The sequence below is a fragment of the Cyanistes caeruleus genome, chromosome 28 (genome assembly GCF_971803275.1).
Source record: "Cyanistes caeruleus chromosome 28, bCyaCae1.hap1.1, whole genome shotgun sequence".
Classification (NCBI taxonomy): Eukaryota; Metazoa; Chordata; class Aves; order Passeriformes; family Paridae; genus Cyanistes; species Cyanistes caeruleus.
In genome coordinates this window covers 3,641,010-3,667,764 of record NC_141728.1, presented here as the reverse complement: position 1 = coordinate 3,667,764, position 26,755 = coordinate 3,641,010, and the positions used below count along the sequence as shown (strand labels likewise).

Below are 26,755 nucleotides of genomic sequence, written 5' to 3'. Positions count from 1 at the left end.
CGTTGTCTTTTTAGGTGTCACTTGGTTCTTTTCTTTTCCTGGAGAGAGGATTAAAGTCTGCAGGTCTCCTGTGTGTAGTGCAAGGGTTAAATGTGGCCCAAGCCATGGCAGGCAGTGGTGGTGTGGGATTTCAGGTGTGGCTGGTGCCAGCTCTCAGGAGCTGTCTGTGCGGGCCGGGGGGCAGGGGGGGTGTTGGCGAGTGTCATCAGCCGTGGCCTGGCCCAGCCTGGGGGCCGGGGGCTCCCCTGGGAAGGGCTTTGGCCACCCCGCTGGAACGGGACCCGGAGGGCTTCCCGGGAAAGCCAGCACCGCAGCAGAGCCTGGCCTGGCCTGGGGGGGATCCCGCAGTCTCCATCTCCCCCCGGGAGCAGCTGGGCTCCGGCCCAGCCCCCCCCAGGCCGCACAGGCCACGGGGGAGCGGGGCCAGCCACACCACAGCTCTGCTGCCTTTCAAGGCTGCAAAGAAAGAGACCAGGTCCTGGCCTTGGGGGTTTAAAAGGTGGCATTCACAAAGGTGAAGTTCCTTTTCAGTGGTGCAGAATGCTGTCAGTTGTCAGAACTGGCCAGCTCTTGGCTTGATCTCAAGCACAGAAGGAACTCCCCACAGCCTCTCTCAGAGGAATCACTGCTGTGCGTGTTTCCCACTTCTTTCCCTAAATGCTAAAGTACCACACCCTTTGACCATAACATAATTCTCATAACTCACAGGCATCAAGGCCTTATTTTAAACCAAGCAAATTGCTGTAGTATCAACCAAAAATTCTACTACATTTTTTTTTCATTTTCCCCCAGTTTCATTTTTATAACCAGGGGTCTGATGGCATGAACTCCCCGGGTCCTCTTCAGTCTTCTTGTGGATGTGTGACTGCAACCACCCCTCCTTTCCCTTGTTTCTTTTGGCCATCTCGCTCCCACTTTGGACACTGATTTTTCCAGTGGCCAAATTCTCCACAGTACACACATTGGACTCTACCCAGTCAAGATGGGCCTCGTTTGGATGGTCCTTGTCTGTGCTTTCCTTTCCCTTTTCCTTCCTCCTGTACCACTGCTACTAGCTTCTTCATTTCTTGCTTATATCCCTCTTCTCAATTGCTGAAAACTCTCCATGCCTCTTCCAATAAGGCTTCTAAGTTTCACCCATCTGCCCCCCAAAGCTTTTGGAGTTTACTCCTCATGTCCCCTGTGGATTGTTCCAGAAATAGATGAACTAGCTGCTGTATTCCTACTTCAGAGCCCGGCTCCAGTGGTGTGTGTCTGTGCATCGCGTTCTTCCAAGGATCTGGAAAGCCAAGGCGATCTGTCTCTTGTTGTCTGTCTGTGCTGTAGTCAAAACTCCCAATGTGGGGGGAGCGAGTACAGTCTCTGATAACAGACTCGGTGCTTCTTTTCCACTCACTTTTACTCTTAGATGAAATTTTAAGACTACAAAACCTGTGTCTGGGCTAGGTGGATGAATGGTGATACAATTTAACATCATAATCAACCCAGGACATTCCACCTCTTATCCCCATAGCGTCAACTTACTGCCAAAACTAACATTCTAACTCTGCACACATATACATACATAAAAACTTCTTCTCCGCTCCACCCAAAAAATGCAAGCAATATATCTATCATACTCTTGTCACGTCTCACACCAAGCTACAGAATCTAGGCCTCACGCTGGGGAGCTGCAGGATTCCCCACTCTGTCATTTTACTCACTCAAAACACCATCTTTCACTTGCTCATACCTTCAACACTTACACATTTCCTTCTATTTCATGTCTGCGTGGTTTAAGGTACAGACAATGGCAGTAACCTTTTACCCAATGATCAGGTCTCCCTGAGGTACACATCGTGTTGTTCCATCTCTCTGCATTATCCACCATGTACAACCTGGTCCTTGAGCAAAGACAACCCCACAAATGGGTTTGTCTGTACTTGAGGTAGAATTGACCCAAACTGTCCTCCCTAGCAGACCTCTGACATGTACCACTGGGACTTTGTCTCCATCTACTGCATGCAAAGACTCAGACTGGGCAGGACCTGCTCGGTTGGTGGAACCTCTGGTGTTGACTAACCAGGTGGCCTTTGCTAGATGTTGCTCCCAGTTTTTCAAAGATCCTCCACCCAGTGCCTTTAAGATGGTTTTTAACAGTCCATTGTACCTCTCCACTTTCTCAGCAGCAGGTGCATGGTAGGGGATATGGTACACCCACTCAATGCCATGTTCCCTAGCCCAGCTGTTTATAAGGCTGTTCTTGAAATGAGTCCCATTGTCTGACTCAATCCTCTCAGGGGTGCCATGCCTCCAAAGGACCTGCTTTTCAAGTCCCAGGATGATGTTCCGGGCAGTGGCATGAGGCACAGGGTAGGTTTCCAACCATCCCATGGTGGCTTCTACCATTGTGAGCACGTAGCGCTTGCCTTGGCGGGTTTGGGGCAGTGTGATGTAGTCAATCTGCCAGGCCTCCCCATACTTGTATCTGGACCAACGCCCACCGTACCTGAGGGGCTTCAACTGCTTGGCCTGCTTGATCACAGCACACGTCTCACAGTCATGGATAACCTGAGAAATGCTGTCCATGGTTAAATCCACCCCTCGGTCTCGTGCCCACTTATAGGTGGCATCTCTACCCTGATGACCTGAGGCATCATGAGCCCATCGGGCTAGGAACAATTCTCCCTTATGTTCCCAATCTAAATCTATTTTTGACACCACTATCTTTGCAGCCTGATCCACCTGCTCATTGTTTTGGTGTTCTTCATTAGCCCTACTCTTGGGGACATGGGCATCTACATGATGGACCCTCACAGGCAGTTTTTCTACCCTAGGTAGCGATGTCTTTATTCATCAGCAGCCCAGATCGGTTTTCCTCTGCGCTGCTAATTGGCCTTTTTCTACTTTTCTAGCCATTTTTACATAGCATTGGCTATTATTCATGAATCCGTGTAGAGGTAGAGCTTTGGCCACCTCTCTCTTTCAGCAATGTCCATGGCCAGTTGAACAGCTTTGAGTTCCTCAAGTTGGCTTTATCCACCTTTTCCTTCAGTGGCCTCTGCGACCTGTCGTGTGGGGCTCCATACGGCTGCTTTCCACTTCCGGTTCATCCCTACGATGCGACAGGAACCATCAGTGAACAGAGCATAGCGTGTTTCTTCTGCTGGCAGCTGGTTGTACGGTGGAGCTTCTTCAGCCCGTGTCACTTCCTCTTGTTCCTGCTCCTCTTCATCAGAGAGACTAAAGTTTTCATCTTCTGGCCATTTTGTAATTATCTCCAAAATCCCAGGGCGATTTGGGTTTCCAATATGGGCGCGCTGCGTGATGAGGGCGATCCACTTGTTCCATGTGGCATTGGTGGCGTGGTGGATAGAGGGAACCTCTGCCTTGAACATCCACCCCAGCACTGGCAGTCGGGGTGCCAGGAGGAGTTGTGCTTCAGTGCCAATCACTTCTGAGGCGGCTTGGACTCCTTCATAGGCTGCTAAGATTTCCTTCTCTGTGGGAGTGTAGTTGGCTTCAGACCCTCTGTAGCTTCGGCTCCAGAATCCCAGTGGTCGGCCTCGAGTCTCCCCAGGCACTTTCTGCCAAAGGCTCCAGAACAAGCCATTGTTCTCAGCTGCAGAGTAGAGCACGTTCTTCACATCTGGTTCTGTCCTGACTGGGCCAAGGGCTACTGCATGAGCGATCTCCTGCTTAATTTGGGCAAAGGCCTTTTGTTGTTCAGGGCCCCAATGGAAATCATTCTTTTTTTGGGTAACCAGGTAAAGAGGGCTCACGATCTGGCTGTACTCAGGAATGTGCATCCTCCAAAAACCTATAGCACCTAGGAAAGCTTGCGTTTCCTTCTTGCTGGCTGGTGGAGACATTGCTGTGATCTTGTTGGTGACATCAGTAGGAATCTGACACCATCCATCTTGCCACTTTACTCCCAGGAACTGGATCTCTCAAGCAGGTCCCTTAACTTTGTTCTTCTTGATGGCAAAACCAGCTTCCAGAGGATCTGGATGATTTTCTCTCCTTTCTCAAACACTTCTGCAGCCGTATTTCTCCAAACAATGATGCCATCTTGTCGGAGAAGGGAGACGCAGACACCAGGTGGTCGTCAAGCAAATCTCGTTTATTGATCATTACACTCGTGTTTAAATACATGATTTAATTAGCTCATACATATTGCAAAAGTATAGCTCATCATTGGTTATTCTGCTATCTATGTTACTGCGGTACATAGCTATGTGCTTCTGCATTCTTGCGGTTACCAGACCGTCCCTGGTTCTTCTTTCTCGTTCTGTCTACCACATTCTTGTTCTCCTCCCCATATCTCAAGGGCAATCCGTCCTTGAGACTGCCTCTGCACTAGTGGTGTTTTATCTCTAGCAAGTTTGTACAGTCATGGCCTTTCTCGCTTAACCATTCTGCCACAAAAGTCTCCACACTTCCCCCGTTTTCTTTTTGGATTACGAGGTTAGCGTGTTTTTCTAACAAGGCCGTAGTTAATGCAATTAAGCGGTTCTGAATGCATTGTAAAATACATGGTCCAAAAAGCAAAATTATAACAACAAGCAAAACTGGTCCAGCCAACATCATAAGTACATTTTTCACCCATCCTCTCATACCCCAGGAGTCTAACCATTCACCTACTGGGGCTGACTCAACGGATATGGAGAGCTGCTCAAGGAGGTTACTGGCCATTGGCTGTATCAATCCAGGGCTTCACCCATCTAGCTGGAATCCACAGTGTTCCTGAGGGGGTGGAAACACAAACATAACCTCTGCCCCAATACAAGACTTCCACAGGACTGTTCTATAGTCCTGTTTTCGGGTCTCTATATCGAATGACAGCTTTTAGACTCTGTCTCTCCTTCTGTCCTTCCCTTTCTGCATGCTTAACTGCTGGTGGTTCACTTTCATCCCCAAAAACACATAAATGATTTAGAACAAAAAGAGTCCAGGCTAATTTTTCCTGCGGATCTGTTATTTGCTCTTGCTTTCTTAGATACTGTTTCAAGGTTCCATTTGCTCTTTCAACTATGGCTTGCCCCGTGGGTGAGTGAGGAATTCCTGTAACATGTTTGATTCCCCACAATCTCATAAATCGACTGACCTTCTGACTAATATATGCAGGTTCATTATCAGTCTTTATTTCTCTTGGCAGTCCCATTACTGCGAGACAGCTGGTTAAATGCCTAATCACCTGATTTGCCTTTTCCCCCGATTGAGCTGTGGCCCAGATATATTTGCTATATGTGACTATGGTGACATGCACATACTTCATTCTGCCAAATTCAGAAACGTGCGTGATATCCATCTGCCAAATGTCATTACTCTTCAACCCTCTAGGGTTTACACCACAACCCAACCCTGTACCACTATTGTGATGACTGCAAACTGGACAAGCTCTTACTATAGCTTTTGCCTCTTGGATTGCTATTCTATATTCTCGCACCAATCCTTTTGCATTCTGGTGGAATCGAGCATGCGACTCCTTGGCTTCTGTTATTTTGTCATCAACTACATTCATTACTAATTTATCTGCCCTTGCATTTCCTTCTCCTAATCCTACATCCCACTTGTGGCTTCGAATGTGAATAACACAATAGGGTTCTGTTCTAGCCCTCACAGCCCGTTTTAGTTGCAACAACAATTCATATAGTCTTTTGTTCTGGACTTCCTTGACTGCTGCATCTTCTATTCTTTGTCCTACCCCTGCTACATAGTAAGAATCTGTGACTACATTTAAAGGCCCTTGTAGTTTACTTAATGCCCATACAACGGCAAGAAGTTCTAATGTTTGCAGACTGTCTTCTGGAGCCGCTTCAATCAGGTGATGTTTCCATTGGGACCCTTCCTTCCAGGTTATGGCTGCTTTCCTTGACTTTTTCCCGGCATCTGTGAAGACCGTAACGGCTTCTGGTATAGGCTGGTCTGACCGCAATGGTTTTGCAACCCAGTCCCAATCTTTTAACCATAGGAAATGTCGTGGTATTAAAGGTCCTGTACAAACAGATGCTCCTGATCCCAGCAACGCTGTCTGTAACTCCTCCGAATTATGCAGGTACCAGTCTAGGTCTTCGTTTTTTATAGGTATGTAAATTGTTGTAGGCTTAGTTCCAGTAATTTCTATTATCCTGGTACGGCCTTTACATAACAGGGTGGCCATCTGTTCAATTTTTGTACTTATTGTCCTTTTTGCTTGTAGTGGTGGGGATAGCCATTCCAGGACCCTCATTTCCCCCGCTTTTTTCTGCAATTGTGTAAGAGCGCCGAGAAGATGTTCTGAGGTATTCCATATAGTAAGGTCAATGGGCAAGTCAATATCGCGACGGGAAACAAAACCTACTTCTATACACTGGAGAATATCTTTGATTGCTTTGTTCTGTTGAGGGGAAATCGTGACAGGCGAACTGGGATCTGTTCCCTTCAACAGTGGGCGAAGGCAGTTTAGTAAGGTGTTTGGGATGCCAACTATGGGTTTCAACCATTGAAGATCACCAAGTAGGCGTTGCGCGTCATTTAAAGTGACAATTTTTGTTGAGAGCTGCAGTTTTTGTGGACGCACAATTTGATTGGTAATAGTCCATCCCAGGTACTTCCAAGGTGCGGTCTGTTGTATTTTTTCTTGAGCAACCACAAGAGATGCTTTTGCCAATGTAGTTTGGATCTCTCTCAATTGATCAGAAGTGAATTGGGGCTTTTGAGCAAAAAGAATATCATCCATGTAATGATAAATTATGGTCTCAGGCCACTTTTGCCTCAAAGGCTGTAGGGCTGCATTGACATATAGTTGACACAAGGTAGGGGAGTTACGCATGCCCTGAGGCAATACTGTCCATTCAAATCGCTTATCAGGTTCTCCTCTGTTAATTGCAGGCAAGGTAAAGGCAAATCGCTTTGTATCTTGTGGGTGGAGGGCGATCGTGAAAAAACAGTCCTTTAAATCGATGATCAGAAGGGCCCAATGTTGTGGGAGCATAGCTGGATTCGGAAGACCTGGTTGCAATGCTCCCATAGCTTCCATTTGATCATTTACTGCTCTCAAGTCATGCAAAAGATGATACTTTCCAGATTTCTTCTTGATCACAAATATAGGAGTATTCCATGGGCTAGTAGACAATTTTAGATGACCTTGTTGAAATTGTTCTCTGACTAGTTGATGTGCTTGCAACAAACTTTCCCTTTTTAGAGGCCATTGCTTAACCACCACTGGTTTGTCAGTTGTCCAGGTAAGTGGAATAGGGAAAGTCCAAGCAATGGCAATTACTCCAAAGGGTGCTCATTAGATAGAACAACTCCAAGCTGGACTAAAATGTCCCTTCCTATTAAACACTGTACTGTTGGAGGTAAAGGGACAACCGACAACACAGCCACTAATGTTTGCCCATCTATGATCACTTGTATAGGGGGTGTTCTTTTAGCTAGCGTGTATCCCCCGACTCCGGTCACTGTATCCATGGTTTGTCTGGATGGCCAACTGCTAGGCCAATACTCCAGAGATACTATGCTGGTGTCTGCTCCCGTGTCCAACAAGCCCCAAAGTTCTACTGATTGTTCAGCATATTTCAATGTTATTTTCTTTTTTGGTCTGCTGTTTAAGTCCATTGTGAGCATGGCTGTCCCTGATGATCCAAATCCTTGATTATTCCGAGGGCCTTGCATCAATGTTTGAATGCCTTTGGTTGTTTGTGGCAGTGGTATAAATTGGGCAATGCGTTGACTGGCTTCAACAGTAATTGGAGGGTAGAGCGTATATGCCATAATTTGTATCTCTCCGGTATAGTCCGCATCTATGACTCCAGGTAAAACAAATAGGCCCATCACAGAAATCGAGGAGCGCCCCAATAAAAGTCCTCCATATACTTGTCCCCTAATCTTTATTGGGCCGTAAACTCCCGTAGGAATTCGAACAGGGTGTGTTGTCATCAGCGTTGTTTTTATTGCTGCTGCCAAGTCAAGTCCCAAGCTCCTGGCAGTGGCTGGTTGTAGACACGAGGTGGCGCTGACGTCGCGGCAGCAACTTGTGTCTGGGCGCGGCCGCCATTCGCGCTCCGCCGTGAGTTTCCCGAACGTCGGCGGCAGGCAGAAGAGTTGTGAGTATTGCTTTGACAATTTTGGCACCAGACCCCAGTTGCGCGGCATTGTCGTCTCATGTGCCCTCCTCCTCCACAGCGGTAGCATTTCATGGAAGGGGGCTTCTGGGTCGCCGCCACGGTTGCCGCTGCTTGAGCGCGGAGCGGAGCAAGAGCAGCTAACACTTGTGTCTGTGTACTTTCTGCCTGTTTCTGTAACCCCTCTCCTAATGCTTTAATGGCATTCACTAGGAATGCTTGTTGCCCTGTTGGTTGTAATGCCATTCTTTCTAAGGCTTCCTCAATCGTCCAATTAGCCCCCAGGGTCGACAGAACTCTTTTAGTAGTCTCGTTACTATTCTGCAAGGCACACTGTTTAAGCAAAGCCCCTCGCATATACTCAGGGACCCCTGCTCGTTCTATAGCGGTAGCAGCCTTATCAACAAAGTCTCCAAAAGACTCCTCTCTCCCTTGTTTGATTCCCATATACATGGGAATTCCTGCGCTATCTTTCACCTGACTGATAGCAACTCTAACCAGACGCATAGCTTCCCTAACTTTGTCTGGTCCGGAAATCATCTGAGCCTCGGTTCTTCTATAATTTCCTAATCCCATCATCTCTTCCACTGTAATTCCCTGTAACGGATCACCGGGTCCTCTTTGAACTCCAACCGACTCTTGAACTAAAGCTTGCCAATGTGCGTTAAACAGCAGCTGCTGATGTTGAGTAAACATCAGTTTCACAATGCTTCTACAGTCATTGACAGTTAGCAAATGCGTATCAAATATGTAGTCTATCATTTGTTTAGCTGGTTCACTCTTAAATCCAAATTGACTCACTGTCTGTCGCAGCTGAGCTAACAACTTCCAATCAAGAGGTGTATAGGTCCCTAACTGAACAGCTTGTCCTTGTTGGTTTACCCCCGGGGTGTAAACTACAGGCAGAGCCCACGTCCTCGCCGCCTCCACAGTGACTTCATCCCCACTCTCTAGCCCATGCTTAGCCAATGCGTTCCATGCTTCTCTCCTCTGTCTAGCCATTTCCTCCCACAGGTCACTCTCTGCCCCAGGGACAGGATCTGGCTCTGGCGGAGATTGTGAACTACGCATTCCAGGCTTAACAGATTGGGCTGAAGGGTCCTTAATATCAGAGGTGGCTACGACAGGCACTTCAACGTCCTCTGTGGACTCATTGAGAGGGGGCGCCGAGGGCCAAGCACAATCATCTGTGCCCAAACTGCTAGAAGCAGGTATAATTACTTGAGAGACACTTGGCGCTAAAGGTTCATGATCTCCATACCGTGCATTCCTTTTATAGGCTTCTACTGCTTGCTGAGCCGCTCCTTTTTCTGCCTGATGTTTCAATAGAGTATTATGCACAACTCGCCAAATTTTTCCTAACTTTTTTGCTGTTTTATCTTCTTCTAAGACTGCTTCACACAACACATCTCCTAACTTATGCCACTCACTCAATTCATGTACCGTGTGCGGGTTGGAAAAACAACCCTTCGCGTGACCCCATGCTAGCAATCCCGGTACGTCTTTTCTAGGATTTATGTCTCTAACCCCCAGCTTATCTAATAACCCCAAAAATAAATCATATGCTGCTTGCTTGTCCATTTTTGTCGTCAGCGCTGTTGCACCTCTCCGGCTCCGGCAGCACGTATGGCTCAAGACCACCGATGTAGTCCTTGAGGGTGCTTTCCCTTCGTTGTTTAGCACCGACCCGGGTGCCTCGGGCCCCAACACTACTTCACCGACCGTGGCGTGTTCTCTCCCCCGCTTTCTTCTCAGCAGGGGGTCCACGTCGGGGTCACCATTTGTCGGAGAAGGGAGACGCAGACACCAGGTGGTTGTCAAGCAAATCTCGTTTATTGATCATTACACTCGTGTTTAAATACATGATTTAATTAGCTCATACATATTGCAAAAGTATAGCTCATCATTGGTTATTCTGCTATCTACGTCACTGCGGTACATAGCTATGTGCTTCTGCATTCTTGCAGTTACCAGACCGTCCCTGGTTCTTCTTTCTCGTTCTGTATACCACATTCTTGTTCTCCTCCCCATATCTCAAGGGCAATCCGTCCTTGAGACTGCCTCTGCACTAGTGGTGTTTTATCTCTAGCAAGTTTGTACAGTCATGGCCTTTCTCGCCTAACCATTCTGCCACAAAAGTCTCCACATTGTTCCAGTATCAACCATAAATTCTAATTCTTTTTCTTCTTTTCCCAGTTTCATTTTTGTAACCAGTGGGTCTGTTGGGGTGGACTGCCCGGGTCCCCTTCAGTCTTCTGGCGAATGTGTGATTGCAACCACCCCTCCTTTCCCTTGTTCCTTTTGGCCATCTCACTTCCACTTTGGACACTCATTTTTCCAGTGGCCAAATTCTCCACAGTTTGCACATTGGTCTCTACCCAGTCGAGATGGGCCTCGTTTGGGTGGCCCTTGTCCATCCCTTCCTTTCCCTTTTCCTTCCTCCTGTACCACTGCTACTAGCTTCTCCATTTCTTGCTTATATCCCTCTTCTCAATTGCTGAAAACTCTCCATGCCTCTTCCAAGAAGGCTTCTAAGTTTCACCCATCTGCCCCCCAAAGCTTTTGGAGTTTACTCCTCATGTCCCCCGTGGATTGTTCCGGAAATAGATGAACTAGCTGCTGTATTCCTACTTCAGAGCCCGGCTCCAGTGGTGTGTGTCTGTGCATCGCGTCCTTGCAAGGATCTGGAAAGCCAAGGTGATATGTCTTTTGTTGTCTGTCTGTGCTGTAGTCAAAACTCCCAATGTGGGGGGAGCAAGTACAGTCTCTGATAACAGACTCGGTGCTTCTTTTCCACTCAATTTTACTCTTAGATGAAATTTTAAGAATACAAAACCTGTGTCTGGGCTGGGTGGATGAATGGGGATACAATTTAACATCACAATCAACCCAGGACATTCCACTCCTTATCTCCATAGCGTCAACTTACTGCCAAAACTAACATTCTAACTCTGCACACATTTACTTAAATAAAAACTTCTTCTCTGCTGCACCCAAAAAATACAAGCAATATATCTATCATACTCTTGTCACGTCTCACACCAAGCTACTGAATCTAGGCCTCACACTGGAGAGCTACAGGATTCCCCACCCTCTCATTTCACTCACTCAAAACACCATCTTTCACTTGCTCATACCTTCAACACTTACACATTTCCTTCTATTTCATGTCTGCGTGGTTTAAGGTACAGACAATGGCAGTAACCTTTTACCCAATGATCAGGTCTCCTTGAGGTACACATCGTGTTGTTCCATCTCTCTGCATTATCCACCATGTACAACCTGGTCCTTGAGCAAAAACAACCCTAAGAATGGGTTTTGTCTGTGCTCCAGGTAGAATTGACCCAAACTGTCCTCCCTAACAGACCTCTGACATGTACCACTGGGACTTTATCTACTAATTGTAAAGACTCAGACTGGACAGGACCTGCTCGGTTGGTGGAACCTCTGGTGTTGACTAACCAGGTGGCCTTTGCTGGATGTTGCTCCCAGTTTTTAAAAGATCCTCCACCCAGTGCCTTTAAGGTGGTTTTTAACAGTCCATTGTACCTCTCCACTTTCCCAGCAGCAGGTGCATGGTAGGGGATATGGTACACCCACTCAATGCCATGTTCCCTAGCCCAGGTGTTTATAAGGCTGTTCTTGAAATGAGTCTCATTGTCTGACTCAATCCTCTCAGGGGTGCCATGCCTCCTAAGGACCTGCTTTTCAAGTCCCAGGATGGTGTTCCGGGCAGTGGCATGAGGCACAGGGTAGGTTTCCAACCATCCCGTGGTGGCTGCTACCATTGTGAGCACGTAGCGCTTGCCTTGGTGGGTTTGGGGCAGTGTGATGTAGTCAATCTGCCAGGCCTCCCCATACTTGTATCTGGACCAACGCCCACTGTACCAGAGGGGCTTCAACTGCTCGGCCTGTTTGATCGCAGCACACGTCTCACAGTCATGGATAACCTGAGAAATGCTGTCCATGGTTAAATCCACCCCTCGGTCTCGTGCCCACTTATAGGTGGCATCTCTACCCTGATGACCTGAGGCATCATGAGCCCATCGGGCTAGGAACAACTCTCCCTTTTGTTCCCAATCCAAATCTATTTTTGACACTTGTATCTTTGCAGCCTGATCTACTTGTTTATTGTTTTGCTGTTCCTCATTAGCTCTACTCTTGGGGACATGGGCATCTACGTGGCGGACTTTCACTGGTAGTCTCCCTATCCTGGTAGCAATATCTTTCCACTCTTTAGCAGCCCAAATTGGTTTTCCTCTATGCTGCCAATTTGCCTCTTTCCACCTCTCCAACCATGCACACAGAGCATTGGCCACCATCCATGAATCCGTGGAGAGGTAGAGCTTTGGCCACTTCTCTCTTTCTGCAATGTCCAGGGCCAGTTGAACAGCCTTGAGTTCCGCAAGTTGGCTTGATCCACCTTCTCCTTCAGTGGCCTCTGCGACCTGTCGTGTGGGGCTCCATACGGCTGCTTTCCACTTCCGGTTCATCCCTACAATGCGACAGGAACCATCAGTGAAAAGAGCATAGCGTGTTTCTTCTGCTGGCAGTTGGTTGTACAGTAGAGCTTCTTCAGCCCGTGTCACTTGTTCCTGCTCCTCTTCATCAGAGAGACCAAAGTTTTCATCTTCCGGCCAGTTTGTAATTATCTCCAAAATCCCAGGGTGATTTGGGTTTCCAATACGGGCGCGCTGCGTGATGAGGGCGATCCACTTGCTCCATGTGGCATTGGTGTCATGCTGGATAGAGGGAACCTTTGCCTTGAACATCCACCCCAGCACTGGCAGTCGGGGTGCCAGGAGGAGTTGTGCTTCTGTGCCAATCTCTTCAGAGGCAGCTTGAACTCCTTCATAGGCAGCTAAGATTTCCTTCTCTGTGGGAGTGTAGTTGGCTTCAGACCCTCTGTAGACTCGGCTCCAGAATCCCAGTGGTCGGCCTCGAGTCTCCCCAGGCACTTTCTGCCAAAGGCTCCAGAACAAGCCATTGTTCCTGGCTGCAGAGTAGAGCACGTTCTTCACATCTGGTCTTGTTCTGACTGGGCAAAGGGCTACTGCATGAGCAATCTCCTGCTTAATTTGGGCAAAGGCCTTTTGTTGTTCAGGGCCCCAATGGAAATCATTCTTTTTTCGGGTGACCAGGTAGAGAGGGCTCACGATCTGGCTGTACTCAGGAATGTGCATCCTCCAAAAACCTATGGCACCTAGGAAAGTTTGTGTTTCCTTCTTGCTGGCTGGTGGAAACATTGCAGTGATCTTGTTGATGACATCAGTAGGAATCTGACGCCGCCCATCTTGCCACTTTACTCCCAGGAACTGGATCTCATGAGCTGGTCTCTTAACTTTGTTCTTCTTGATGGCAAAACCAGCTTCCAGAGAACCTGGATGATTTTCTCTCCTTTCTCAAACACTTCTGCAGCCGTATTTCTCCAATCAATGATGCCATCTATGTACTGTAGATGTTCTGGAGCCTCACCCTTTTCCAGGGCAGCCTGGATCAATCCATGGCAGATGGTGGGGCTGTGCTTCCACCCCTGGGGCAGTCGCTTCCAGGTGTACTGCACTCCCCTCCAGGTGAAGGCAAACTGAGGCCTGCATTCTGCTGCCAGGGGAATGGAGAAAAATGCATTGGCAATGTCAATAGTGGTGTAGCACTTCACTGCCTTGGACTCCAGCTCGTACTGGAGCTCCAGCATGTCTGGAACAGCAGTGCTCAGAGGTGGAGTCACTTCATTCAATGCACGATAGTCCACAGTCAATCTCCATTCTCTGTCAGACTTGTGCACAGGCCAGATGGGGCTGTTGAAGGGTGAGTGGGTTTTGCTGACCACCCCTTGGCTCTCCAGCTCTCTGATCATCTTGTGGATGGGGATCACAGCATCTCAATTTGTCCTATACTCTCGGCAGTGCACTGTCGAGGTGGCAATTGGTACCTGCTGTTCTTCCACCTTCAGGAGTCCTACTGCAGATGGGTTCTCTGAAAGTCCAGGCAAGGTGTTCAATTGCTTGATGTCCTCTGTCTCTACAGCTGCTATCCCAAATGCCCACCTAAGTCCCTTTGGGTCCTTAAAATACCCGCTTTTAGGAAGTCTATGCCCAAAATGCATGGGGCCTTGGGGCCTGTCACAATGGGGTGTTTCTTCCACTCATTTCCAGTCAGGCTCACATCAGCTTCCACTAAAGTCAAGTCCTGTGATCCCCCTGTCACACCAGCAATAGAAACAGATTCTGCCCCCACATGTCTTGATGGGATTAGCGTGCACTGCGCACCAGTGTCAACCAAGGCCTCATATTTTCATGGTTCTGATGTGCCAGGCCAACGAATCCACACAGTCCAAAAAACACGTTTTTTCCCTAGCCTCTGCCGGGCTAGAGGCAGGGCCCCTCTAAGCCTGGTTACCCTTCTTTCCTTGGGTATGTGTCTTGGAGGTTCCTTCAAGGGAATCAGACATGTCATCATCATCATCATCATACTTGGCAGTTTGACTACAGGCTACGGGAGCGGCTTTCTTTTTGTTGGAGTATCCCCTCTGAGTCTTGCTGTCTTCCAATTCAAACATCTGTTTTGCCAGAGCAGCAGTAGATTTTCCATCCCATCTTTTCATGTTTTCTCCACAGTCACGCAGGAAGAACCACAGCTCAGCTTTTTCTCCCTATCTGAAGAACTTCTGCGTTGAGTACCAGGGCTCCTGGTCTGTACTGCTGAGACTGGAAGAAGGTCCTCCCTGAGTTTCTTGAATTTCTCCTCCATTTTGTCCTGGAAGTTTTGCATACGTGTTCCCACAGCTGCAATTGTTGCCTGTATGGGGCCATGCACGGTCTCTGCATATGCTCAGAGCTTCTTCACCATATCCAGCATGGTCTCCTCCCTGTCATCCCACTGCATTGTTGCTAAAGCAGAAGCGTATTCTTGTGGCCCAAGTCGAACAAGTTTTCGCCACATCACAGATGTACATGGCACCAAGTCTGGATTTCTAGTACCTAAGTCACCCACGAAGACAATCTCTACTATTGCCATTTCTCTCAAGCACTGAATCCCTTGTTCTATGGTCTTCCAACGAGTTTGCGGTATATAGAGATCGTCTGCAGACAGATATCTTTGTGCCACACTTCTCAGGACCCGTTCCAGAGACTCTAAGGGTCAGCCCCCCTCATCATTCCTTGGTCGATAACCGGATTGTGTGACAGAGACCCCAGATGCCTCGCTTCAGTGCCATCCAGAACTGTAGCCTCACCTGCAGCATCCCACAGACGGACTAACCAACTAATTATAGACTCATCAGGTCATCCAGTGTATTCCTTTCTCAGGGCACGAAGGTCCTTCAGGGAGAAAGGCTCACCAGTGCCTTCTGATTTTTGGTCAGTTGCTGGTCTTGAGGGTCCTTCCCCCGCATCACCATTATCATCATCTACTGGCCGATGGGTTTTGGTTTTGAATTTCATGCCTCTCCTGGTAGGAGCAGCAGACACTGGCTTAGGCTCACTGTCTGGTTTGGCTGCTGGCTTGGGCTCACTGTCTGGTTTGGCTGCTGGCTTGGGCTCACTGTCTGGTTTAGCCTGAGTCACTGGGGTAGCTGCTGATTTATCTGCCTGCCCTACAGTATCTAGCACCGTGCAATAAGCATACGCTAGGGCCCAGTTTATTGCAATGAGATTTTTCTCCTTAGAATCATCATAGCAATTCTCTTCCAGATATTTCCCTACTTCATCTGGGTTCTGAATTTGTTCACATGAAAATTCCCAGGCTGGGGGATCAGAAAATTTCTTCAGAGTCCGGCCCATTCTCTTCCATTCTCTACACCACTCAGGATTTCCCACACCTGAGTCTACTTCTGGGGCAGGGGTCTCGTTGGCTCCTCTGGATATCTCAGCCCTCACTCTAGAGAAGTTGCAGACCATATAGAGGAAGCTTAACAGCTGAACTACCAGGACAGTGGCCAGGTGTCATGGGGTAGCTTTACCTTTAAGACCGCTTAGAAAGAGGGGAAGTTGAAGCTGCTGGTGGCTGATGAGAGTTTTTCTTCCTGACCAATTGTAAGTCATTTCTAAGAATTGACAGCAGATCTGACCATTAAAAAGTGAATTCAACTTGTAAACACCCCCTTAAGAAGTACAGACAGAGCTCTCTTATTCTCTTTGGTTTCCGGCTTTTGAGGAGGTAACAAGGCTCTGTCTCGGCCTCCTCCCCCCTCCAGGCTGACCAGGCCGCGGGGTGGAGGGGGTGGGGGGGGAGAAGCAGCACTGGTCAGCTGAGCTTGGTTTTAAGTTTTTGCTGCTGGACTGAAACCTGACACCATGAACTCTTGTAGCTTTCTAAAGCTTTTAATTCTTTTACTACCTGGATAAACGTAAAGATTACTCTTTTTTCCCAGAAAGATAAAGGAAAAGAGAGAGACAATCAACCTGAGGAAGACATCATAGAACCACTTAAAACAGTAAGGAAAAGAGTTAAGTTTTAAATAAGAGAGAGAGAATAAGAAAATTCTTGACAGCTGAAATATCTTTCTGTTAAAGCTATGAAGATAGACAATAATAGTATAAAAAGACTCCTTTAATTCATGATAAGAGTATTGAGAGGAATAAAGTATTCCAAGTGTAGGTTTTGAGCAAAAGAGAGAGTACTTGTGATACTGTGAGTTGCTGGAATTGAGTAGAGTGAAGATTGTGAAGCTTTGAGTGGCAAAGAGAAAACTGTTTTCCAGGAAGGCTCACAGAGACAGATGAAGAAAACTTCTGCCTTTGAATAACTCATCCTTAAAAATGAAATCCCTAGACTCACTGACCCATGCACACCTCGAGGAGATATGAAATGGGAGGAGAAGATCTGATGACAGATTTCCAGGAAGCTGGCATTAGAGAAATAGAAAACTATGACAAAAATAGTTTTCTCATGATAAACTCCATAAGTTAACAGAAAGAGACTTCTGTTCCTCTACAAAAACTGATGAAAAGACTCTAACAAAAATTGAGACTGTTTTTAACCACCAAAGTTCTAAAGTTATTTGTCTCTATGTTGTCATGTGGACAAAGAAATAGTCAAGATGTGGAAGATAAAAGGGTTTTCTGAAAGTTTATTCTGGTGTTCCTATTCTTGTAGTTTGTTAATAAACTGTCTTTATTCCTTTTAAGTTTTAAGCCTGTTTTGCTCTTGTCCTAATCCATATCTCACAGCAAGAAATAAGTAATTTTTTAGTTACTAGTTCAAAACCATGACACCAGGAAAGTGGTATCCTTAACACTCAGGGGAAACTGGATGTTCTCAAAGAGGGACATAACAGATTCAAAGGAGAAGAAGGAAAGAAAAGGCTGAAAAGCCTCATCCCTTGCTCTTCCTCTAACAAACTGGGTGCAATTACCAATAAACTCCCAAAATGTGCTGCTGGGACTGGGAGGCAGGGTCGGGCGAAGAAACCAGAAGCCAAACACACCTGGCAGAAACTTCAGTAGTTTTATGAACTTCCTATAAATAATTATCACCAAGCCCAGTACAATAACCATTCTAATCCGTGCCCCTCTACTGTAAAAGAGGGAAAAGACAGGTATCAAAACCTAAAAAAATTCTAGGTACCAGATCCACATGAAGGCCTCCACCTCGAGAGATATTGTGCATCCAAACAACACGGCTACTGACTGCTTTATTCCAATACAGAGTAAGTACAACCAAAATACAATCAGTAATCACTACAGGTTTTTCCACTTTCTCTTTCCACGTGCTGGGCACCAAGAACTGTATTTGTCCTAGTTTAGGGCAAATTTGGGAGAAAAACTCTAAATGGGGGTTTTCCAGGGAAGAAAATATTCAAATGACCGCTCCCCCCACAACTGGTCTGGGAAAAAAAAAAAAAATTCCTTGGAGAGAAGTGGAAAAAGCTGTTTATTTAACAGGAATTGAATAATATTAAATAATAAAACCTCTCACTCTTTGATGGGATGGCAAATCCAGGAAGAAAAGTCCTTTTCATGTGGTGTAGCTTGGCTCGCTCAGGTTCTTATCAGTCCCTCCAGCGCTGGAAAGTGCCGAGGCCCAGGCCCCGGTGGGCCACAGGCGTGAGCTCCCGGGGTTTGGCTGGGTGTTTTTCAGTCCAGAGCAGGTTTGCACAGATCCAGGAAAAAAAAGGAAAAAGAGGTTTAGGGAACTCCTCTGCCTCAGCTAGCTAAAACTAACTAAAAACCAGAGAGAAGCTCTGTCCTGCAGTGTGTCTGTTCTACAGACACCACAGTCCAGGAGCCGGGTGTGGGGGAGTGATGTTTTTTTAACAAAAACTGCGCGTTTCTGCGTTTCTTCTTCACCCACCTTCGCTCTCAGAGCCAGTCTTCAAGGTGCAGAACTTAATATATAACATAAACCAGACGATTGGGGATACCAGTATCATAAAGTCACCCCAGGAAAAGGTGTGATCCAGTCTGGACAACCTTGCTCCACATTCCCCAACCCCATCCTCTCTGTCCTCCCTCACCTGGGACCTGCTTTGCTTGGAGAGCTACCTGAACTCAGGAAAGAGAGGTTTTTCCCTTTTTATTTTGAAGTAATCTGAAACTCCTAAGTTTGATTGTTGAAAACAGACGCACTCCTCAAGTGTGTGCCAGCCCAAGGTGCCACCAAGGAGGTTTCCCTTCCCCAAGGCAGAACCCTGCAAGGAATGTTTGAGACCTTTGCACTCCTTGACTGGGGCCCTGCAGTGTCACAGAGGCCCCTGGGTTCCAGGAGGTTCTGCACTGTCCCAGTGGATATTTGGCTCCATGGAGCCCCACGGTGTCACAATGCTCTTTTTGGTTCCACCAGGACCTGATCTGTCACAATGGGCTTTTGGTTCCATGAGGTTCCGTCCTCAGCAATGGTCTCTGTAGTTCCAAAGTGTCACAAGGGCCCCTTGGTTCCAGGAGGTTCATTGGTGTCCCCATGGTCCCTTGGCTCCATCAGGCATCCCAATGTCACAAGGGCCCCTTGGTTCCAGCAGGTTCCTGGAGCAGGACTTCCCCTGGGCCACAGAAGGGCTCCTCTGCTCTGTCCAGCAGCTTGGGGCCATAACTCAGGGCATCTCCCCCTCACAGCAACTGGGGAGATAACCCAGGCCGCACATCTGTCCTGTCCTGACTTCTCTCTGCTGCCAGGGAGCTGCAGTTCCCAGCTGCCCAGAAACATCTTGCCTTGAGAGCAGCCTGAAGAGAGATGAGCCTTGGATTCTGGACTGACACACACTTCACTTTACAAACTAGAAAAGCTACACAAAACTTGCACAAAGCACAACTCTTCTGCATAGCCCCTGGAAACGGGCAGGGCTTCTGTGCCAAGCCTGGATGCATCTTGGTGCTTCCTTTCTGGAAGCTGAGGGAAAGAAAGGGCTCCAGGTGTGCTCCACCATCAATTGGGTGCTGAGTTCCATTGACTCCTAATCTGTGCCAGCTCTCCACGAGCTGTAATATAGGTAACTTGATTGTGCCCTGTGTTTGTATCCACTAGCACTTCTTTGGGTTATCCTGTGGAGGAAGCAGTCTGTTTAAAGTCTCTTGTCTGTTCATCTTGAGTCCATTCTGTAAATAATTCATTTTCTATTCGACCTAATGGGCCATTCTAAAGAACTTGGGAGCAAGAGCAATTTGGGGTGCAGGTGGCCTGAAACAGAGCTCCTGCCAGAAACCTGAGCATAAGGCAGAACTTGGCTAAGCATCCACTCTATTTGTAATAATGTATTTCATTAAAAAAATACAGAGAGAGAAGATCTTTTTTCCCATTTATTCTTTTCCTGTTTATGCACTGATATCAGCAATCCCCAGTTGATATTGATCCCCAGCACCTCCTCCTGCACTCTGAATGGATCTGAAAATCAAGACCCTTCATGGCTGACAATCCATCAGACTTTGTCCCTACCCCCACGCCACCAATTCCCTCATCCAAGCCCTGGCACTCAGAGCAGCCTTGTGCAAATCTGAGCTCCCTCCCCTCCAGGCTGGGCCTGCAGCTTTCAGCTCCTTGGCTCCAACTCCCACCTGCTTTCCTTGCAGAAGGAGCTGCCCCAGACACAGAGGGATGTTCATTCCTTGTCAGCAAACAAAGCAAGGGAAGGCACAGCTCCATCCAAACAAAAGTCATTCCTGTGCTGGATATTCAATCCACTTTGCACAGCAGACAGTCTCAGTGCAATGGAAAACACCTTCTGTGCCCAGCACAGGTGCCAAGATGCCCCAAAGCCTCCGTGCCCCGATTCTGCCCAGATTTGCTCTTTGCACACACGAGGCACACACTGAAGGCACGTGCTGCCTCCATGGCCAGAGGGAGGAAAAGAGAGAAAGTGGCTGAAGAGCTCTCTTGTGCAGAGCCACAGCTGCACTAATCCCAAACTGCTGGGATTGCTCCCAGCAACTTGATCCAACAGCCTCTGCAGCATCTGTTCCCCGGCTCAAAATCTGTCTGGATGGGCAGGCCCGAGGAGTGCTGGGGAATGGAGCCACATCCAGGGGTGTCCCCAGGGCTCAGGGCTGGGGCCAGCTCAGTTCAATCTCTTTATTGCTGCTCTGGCCCAGGGCACCCAGGGCCCCCTCAGGCAGCTGCCAGGGGAGCCCAAGCTGGGCTGTGTGGGAAATGCAGGCACAGAGAGCTCTCAGGGCCTTGAGCATACAGGCCCAGAGACAGAGATGGACACAGAGTTTGACCTGAGACCACGGGGAAGGCTTGGGGCTTTACAACAATGAAGCTGTACAAACGTAAAGTAAAAATAGAAGCATGTAATTTAAGTCAAAATATGTTTGAAACATGCTTTCAGCAAGTAGAAATATGCTTTCTATAAGTGAATAAATATGTTCAGTAAGATAATAGAGATTTTGAAGCTTCACATATAACCTGTTCTCAAGTCAGTAAGGAATCACAGATACAGAAATGTAAGTTTCTGTAGTGTTCTATGGCTGGATAAGAAAAGACACATTGCAGCAACATCGTGTGAGATGAAGCAATTGATGATTGGTTTATGAAAATGCTGCTGAGCTTTTGTGTGACCTCTTGATTGGTTAAAAAGTGTATAAAAGACATTGTAACTAGAATTTTGGTGGTTTCTGAGGTGATGCATTGAATGTAACACCTTAAGTGTCTCACCCTTGACTGAGACTGATGGGCCATGCAATAAAATACCTTTTGTAACATCACTCAGTTGGCCTTGTGTGCTCTGATCCCAATAGTCCTTTTCCTCATCTTTGGGAACCTTATCCCTCTTAATAAGGAATGGATGTTGTCATTACTTCACCTCCTTTACCATTAATGTATTGATAACATTGTTTTTATTATCCTTCACAGAAGCAGCCAGGTTAAGTCTTAATTGAGCTTTCACCTCTCTCCTTTTCATTTCTGCTTACCTAAAGACATCCCTGAATACTTCGTGAGTTTCCTGCCCTTCTGTCCAAAGGTGATGTACCCTCATCTTTTCCCTGAGTTCCTGGAAAAAGCTCCATGCCCAGCCAGACCAGGCATTTTCCTCACTCATTCATCTTTTGGCACACAGGGACAGGCTGCTCCTTCCCCCTTAAGTTTACTTTCTTGAGGTGTGTCCATCCTTCCTGGACCCCTTTGTTTTTAAGGGCTGTTTCCTTTACAAAAATCAGTACCTGATTCAGTTCTCCCCAAATCTGCATCCTGAATTGGCCAAAGTCTGCCCTCCATAATTCCAGTGTAGAAGTTTTGTTGCTGCCCCTCCTTCTGTCCCAGAATATTGAAAACTCGATTATTCCATGGTCACTGTACCCCAGGCAGCCTCTGACCACCACATCTCCCAGCAGCCCTTCTCTGTCTGTGAACAGCAGGAGACACAGCTTTCCTTGGCACTGGGAGTGTGCCCAAAATTCCCTAAAATCAAAACTGCTCAGCACCAATGCAGCATTGAGAAGCAGCATTCTTGATGTGGCCGGATGCTCGGGGGGACAGCTCCTCCCAAAGCCGGGCATGCTGAGCACAGGGAAGTTTCTGTTTCTGTTCTGTATTTTGCACACCCCCATTCATTGATTGTCCCAGACTAAACAGACATATGGTAATCATGAGCCCAAAATGATGAACATATTTCCCCTCCCCTTTCCACATGCATTCTTCTGTGCTGGGGTCTCTCTGCTGGTCCCTGCTGGGGCTGGAGCCCAATGTTCCAGTGGGCCTGGCTGAGCTGGCAGGACACTGAGGCTGGAGAACTTCCAGTTCCCCTCCTTCCACCATGGGCATTGTGTGGTGTCCATGGGCCAGTGGGTTTGTGTCATGGGGTGACTTTACCTTTAAGATAGCTATAAGATGAGCTATGGAGATAGACAATAGTGTTCTGAAAAAACTCCTTTAATTCATGACAGAGTATATAGGGAGGAATAAAGTAGTTCAAAGTGTGGATTTTGAGCAAAAACTCTGTTCCAGTGAGGTGCTGGAACAGAGTGAAGTGAAGATTTGAGGCCTTGAGGGGCAATGAGAAAACTGTTTCCAGGGAGGCTCACAGAGACAGATGAAGAGAACTTTTGCCTTTGAATAACTCATCTTTAAAAATGACATCCCTAGACTCACTGACCCATGCACACCTCAGAGTGATTTGAAATGGGAGGAGTGAACTGATGACAGATTTCCAGGCAGCTGGCATCAAAGAAATAGAAAACTATAACGGAAATAGTTTTCTCGTGAGAAACCCCATAAATTAGCAGAAGAAGATTTCTGTTTCTCTACAAAGACTGATGAAAAGACTCTAGCAGGAATTGGGACTTTTAAACACCAAAGTTACAAAGTTTTTTGTCTCTATGTTGTTATGTGAACAAGGGAATAGTGGGTAGTGGGGGATAAAGGAGTTTTCTGGAGGTTTATTCTGGTTTTCTTGTTCTTGTAGTTTTGTTAATAAACTTTCTTTATTCCTTTTAAGTTTTAAGCCTGTTTTGCTCTTGTTCTAATCCATATCTCACAGCAAGAACTAAGTAAGTTTTCTAGTGATTTTTAAGTTACTGCTTTACAACCACAACATTTATTTGGTGCGTTGGCCAGGAAAAAGAAATTGGCAAATCTAAACCACTACAGTTTGGAGAAGGAGCAGTGTGTGCTCACCTGGGGTAAAGAATTTATCATCTGGTGACATGAGGTGACAGAGTGGGCTGTGACATCACAGAGTGGCTTCTGTGAGGTCACTGAGCAGCTGTGACATCATGGGCTGTCTCTGTGACATCACAGATCTAGCTGTGACATCACAGGGTGGAGGTCTGACGTCACAGAGCAGAGTGTGACATTACAATGTGGCTGTGTGACATCACAGAGTGGTTTGTGACATCAGAGACCAGTTGTGTGACATCAAAGAGCAGGCTGTGAGGTTACAGAGCAGGCTGTGACATCACAGGGTGGAGGTCTGACATCATAGAGCAGGCAGTGACATCACAGAGTAGGGTGTGACATTACAATGTGGCTGTGTGACATCATAGAGTGGTTTGTGACATCACAGACCAGTTGTGTGACATAAAAGAGTGTGACATCACAGAAGAGGCTATGACATCACAGAGCAGGCTGTAATGTCACAGAGCAGGCTATGACATCACAGAAATGGCTGTGACATCATAGAATGTGCTGTGACATCATGGAGTAAATTGTGACATGACAGAATTCACTGTGACATTACAATGTGGCTGTGTGACATCATAGAGTGGTTTGTGACATCAGAGACCAATTGTATAATGTCACAGAGCAGGCAGTGACTTCACAGCGATGGCTGTGACATCACAGAGCCATTTGTGACGTCACAGAGCAGACTGTGACATTACAATGTGGCTGTGTGACATCACAGAGTGGTTTGTGACATCAGAGACCAGTTGTGTGACATCACAGAGCAGGCTGTGATGTCACAGAGCTGGCTGTGACATCACAGATTTGGATGTGATGTCACAGAGCAGGCTGTGATATCACAGAGTGCAGGTCTGACATCATAGAGCAGCCTGTGACATCACAGAACTCGCTATGACATCTCAGAATACGCTGTGACATCATCGACAAGTTGTCGATGATGTCACAGCGTATTCTGAGATGTCATCGACAAGTTGTGTGATGTCACAGAGCAGGTTGTGACATCACAGGGCTGGCTGTGACATCACTGAACACACTATGACGTCATATACGATTTGTTTGACATCACATAGCAGGTTGTGACATCACTGATTTGGCTGTGACATCACCATATGGATGTGTGACATCACAGAGGGGTTTGTGACATCACAGCACAGGCTGTGACATCACAGGAGAGAGATCTGACATCATAGAGCAGGCTGTGATATCACAGGTCTGGCTGTGACATCACAGAATGCGCTGTGACTTCATAGTCGATTTCTGTGACATCACAGTGTTGGCTATGACATCACAGAACAGGTTGTGACATCACAGAGGTGGCTGTGACATTACAATGTGGCTGTGGGACATCAGAGTGGTTTGTGATATCATAGACCAGTTGTGTGACGTCACAGAGCAGGCTGTGACATCATAGAGCAGGATGTGACATTACAATGTGGCTCTGTGACATCGCAGAGTGATTTTTGACATCAGACATCACAGAGCAGGCTGTTACATCACAGAGTTGTCTTTGACATCACAGAGGTGGATGTGACATCACAAATCTGGCTGTGACATCACAGTGGGGAGGTGTGACATCACAGAGCAGGCCATCACAGAATTCGCTGTGACATAACAATGTGGCTTTGTGACATCACAGAGTGGTTTGTGACATCAGAGACCAGTTGTGTGATGTCACAGGCCAGGCTGTGACATCACAAAATGGAGATCTGACATCACAGAAATGTCTGTGACATCACAGAATTGGATGTGACATCATAGAGCTGGCTGTGACATCACAGAATATGCTGTGACATCATAGTCCATTTCTGTGATGTCACAGTGTTGGCTATGACATCATAGAACAGGCAGTGACATCACAGAGTAGGGTGTGACATTACAATGTGGCTGTGTGACATCATAGAGTGGTTTGTGAAATCACAGACCAGTTGTGTGACATAAAAGAGTGTGACATCACAGAAGAGGCTATGACATCACAGAGCAGGCTATGACATCACAGAAATGGCTGTGACATCACAGAATGTGCTGTGACATCATGGAGTAAATTGTGACATGACAGAATTCACTGTGACATTACAATGTGGCTGTGTGACATCACAGAGTGGTTTGTGACATCAGAGACCAGTTGTGTGACATCACAGAGCAGGCAGTGACTTCACAGAGATGGCTGTGACATCACAGAGCCGGTTGTGATGTCTCAGAGCTGGCTGTGACATCACAGATTTAAATGTGATGTCACAGAGCAGGCTGTGATATCACAGGGTGCAGGTCTGACATCATAGAGATGTCTGTGACATCACAGAGCTAGCTGTGACATCTCAGAATACGCTGTGACATCATTGACAAGTTGTGTGATGTCACAGAGCAGGCTGTGACATCACGGGGCTGGCTGTGACATCACTGAACACACTATGATGTCATAGACGATTTGTGTGATGTCACAGAGCAGGTTGTGACATCACCGATTTGGCTGTGACATCACCATATGGATGTGTGACATCACAGAGGGGTTTGTGACATCATAGAGCAGGCTGTGATATCACAGGTCTGGCTGTGACATCACAGAATGTGCTGTGACATCATAGTCCATTTCTGTGACGTCACAGTGTTGGCTATGACATCACAGAGCAGGTTGTGACGTCACAGAGGTGGCTGTGACATTACAATGTGGCTGTGGGACATCACAGAGTGGTTTGTGATATCATGACCAGTTGTGTGACGTCACAGAGCAGGCTGTGACATCATAGAGCAAGATGTGACATTACAATGTGGCTCTGTGACATCGCAGAGTGATTTGTGACATCAGACATCAGTTATGTGACATCACAGAGCAGGCTGTTACATCACAGAGTTGTCTTTGACATCACAGAGGTGGATGTGACATCACAAATCTGGCTGTGACATCACAGTGGGGAGGTGTGACATCACAGAGCAGGCCATCACAGAATTCTCTGTGACATAACAATGTGGCTTTGTGACACCAAAGAGTGGTTTGTGACATCAGAGACCAGTTGTGTGATGTCACAGGCCAGGCTGTGACATCACAGGATGGAGATCTGACATCACAGAAATGTCTGTGACATCACAGAACCATTACATTACATGTAACATGTGACATTACAATGTGGCTGTGTGACATCCCAGAGCAGTTTGTGACATCACAGACCAGTTGTGTGACATCACAGAGCAGGCTGTGACATCAGAGGGGGCTGTGTGAGGTCACTGCGTTGGTCACTCTGCCCCAGCCCCCCCTCACACTGACCCCCCCAGAGAAGTCCAACACTGTCCATGCCCAGTGGGGTCCCCTGTCCCCCGCTGTCCCCCCGGTGCTCCTGGAGCCACAGCCTAAGGATGTTGCACAGGATCCAGCCCAGAGCCTGGCACGGGGACAAGGGGCCGGGGCTGTGTGAGCAGGACATCAAGGACATGCATGATCCCGGTCCCTGGGGCCTGGCTTGGGTTCCCCAGGGCAGGAAAGATGTCTGGCAGCTGCAGCAGGCTCACGCCAGGGCCTCCAAGCTGGGGCTGCAGCCCTTGGGCTGTGAGGAGAGGCTGAGGGAGCTGGGCTTGTCCAGCCCGCAGCAGGGAAGGCTCAGGGGCTCCTCATCCCAGCCTGGCAC

The 26,755-nt window shown here is 47.4% G+C and overlaps 2 protein-coding genes and 1 long non-coding RNA gene across 3 annotated transcripts in view; 1 reads left to right on the top strand and 2 right to left on the bottom strand.

Moving 5' to 3' along the window:
• Positions 1-26,755, top strand: part of LOC147649057 (uncharacterized) — a 400,363-nt gene that overhangs the window by 265,923 nt on the left and 107,685 nt on the right. The gene's annotated exons all lie outside the window — the stretch shown is intronic.
• On the bottom strand, positions 4,082-7,024 carry LOC147649064 (uncharacterized). Its single transcript, XR_015279679.1, has 2 exons — positions 6,221-7,024; positions 4,082-4,430 (listed from the first exon to the last, which is right to left on the bottom strand). It is a non-coding gene; the product is annotated as an uncharacterized LOC147649064 (long non-coding RNA).
• Positions 7,914-9,089, bottom strand: LOC147649063 (endogenous retrovirus group K member 5 Gag polyprotein-like). The gene has a single exon (XM_086864870.1). It carries the CDS (start codon positions 9,087-9,089, stop codon positions 7,914-7,916), a length of 1,176 nt encoding a protein of 391 aa, XP_086720996.1.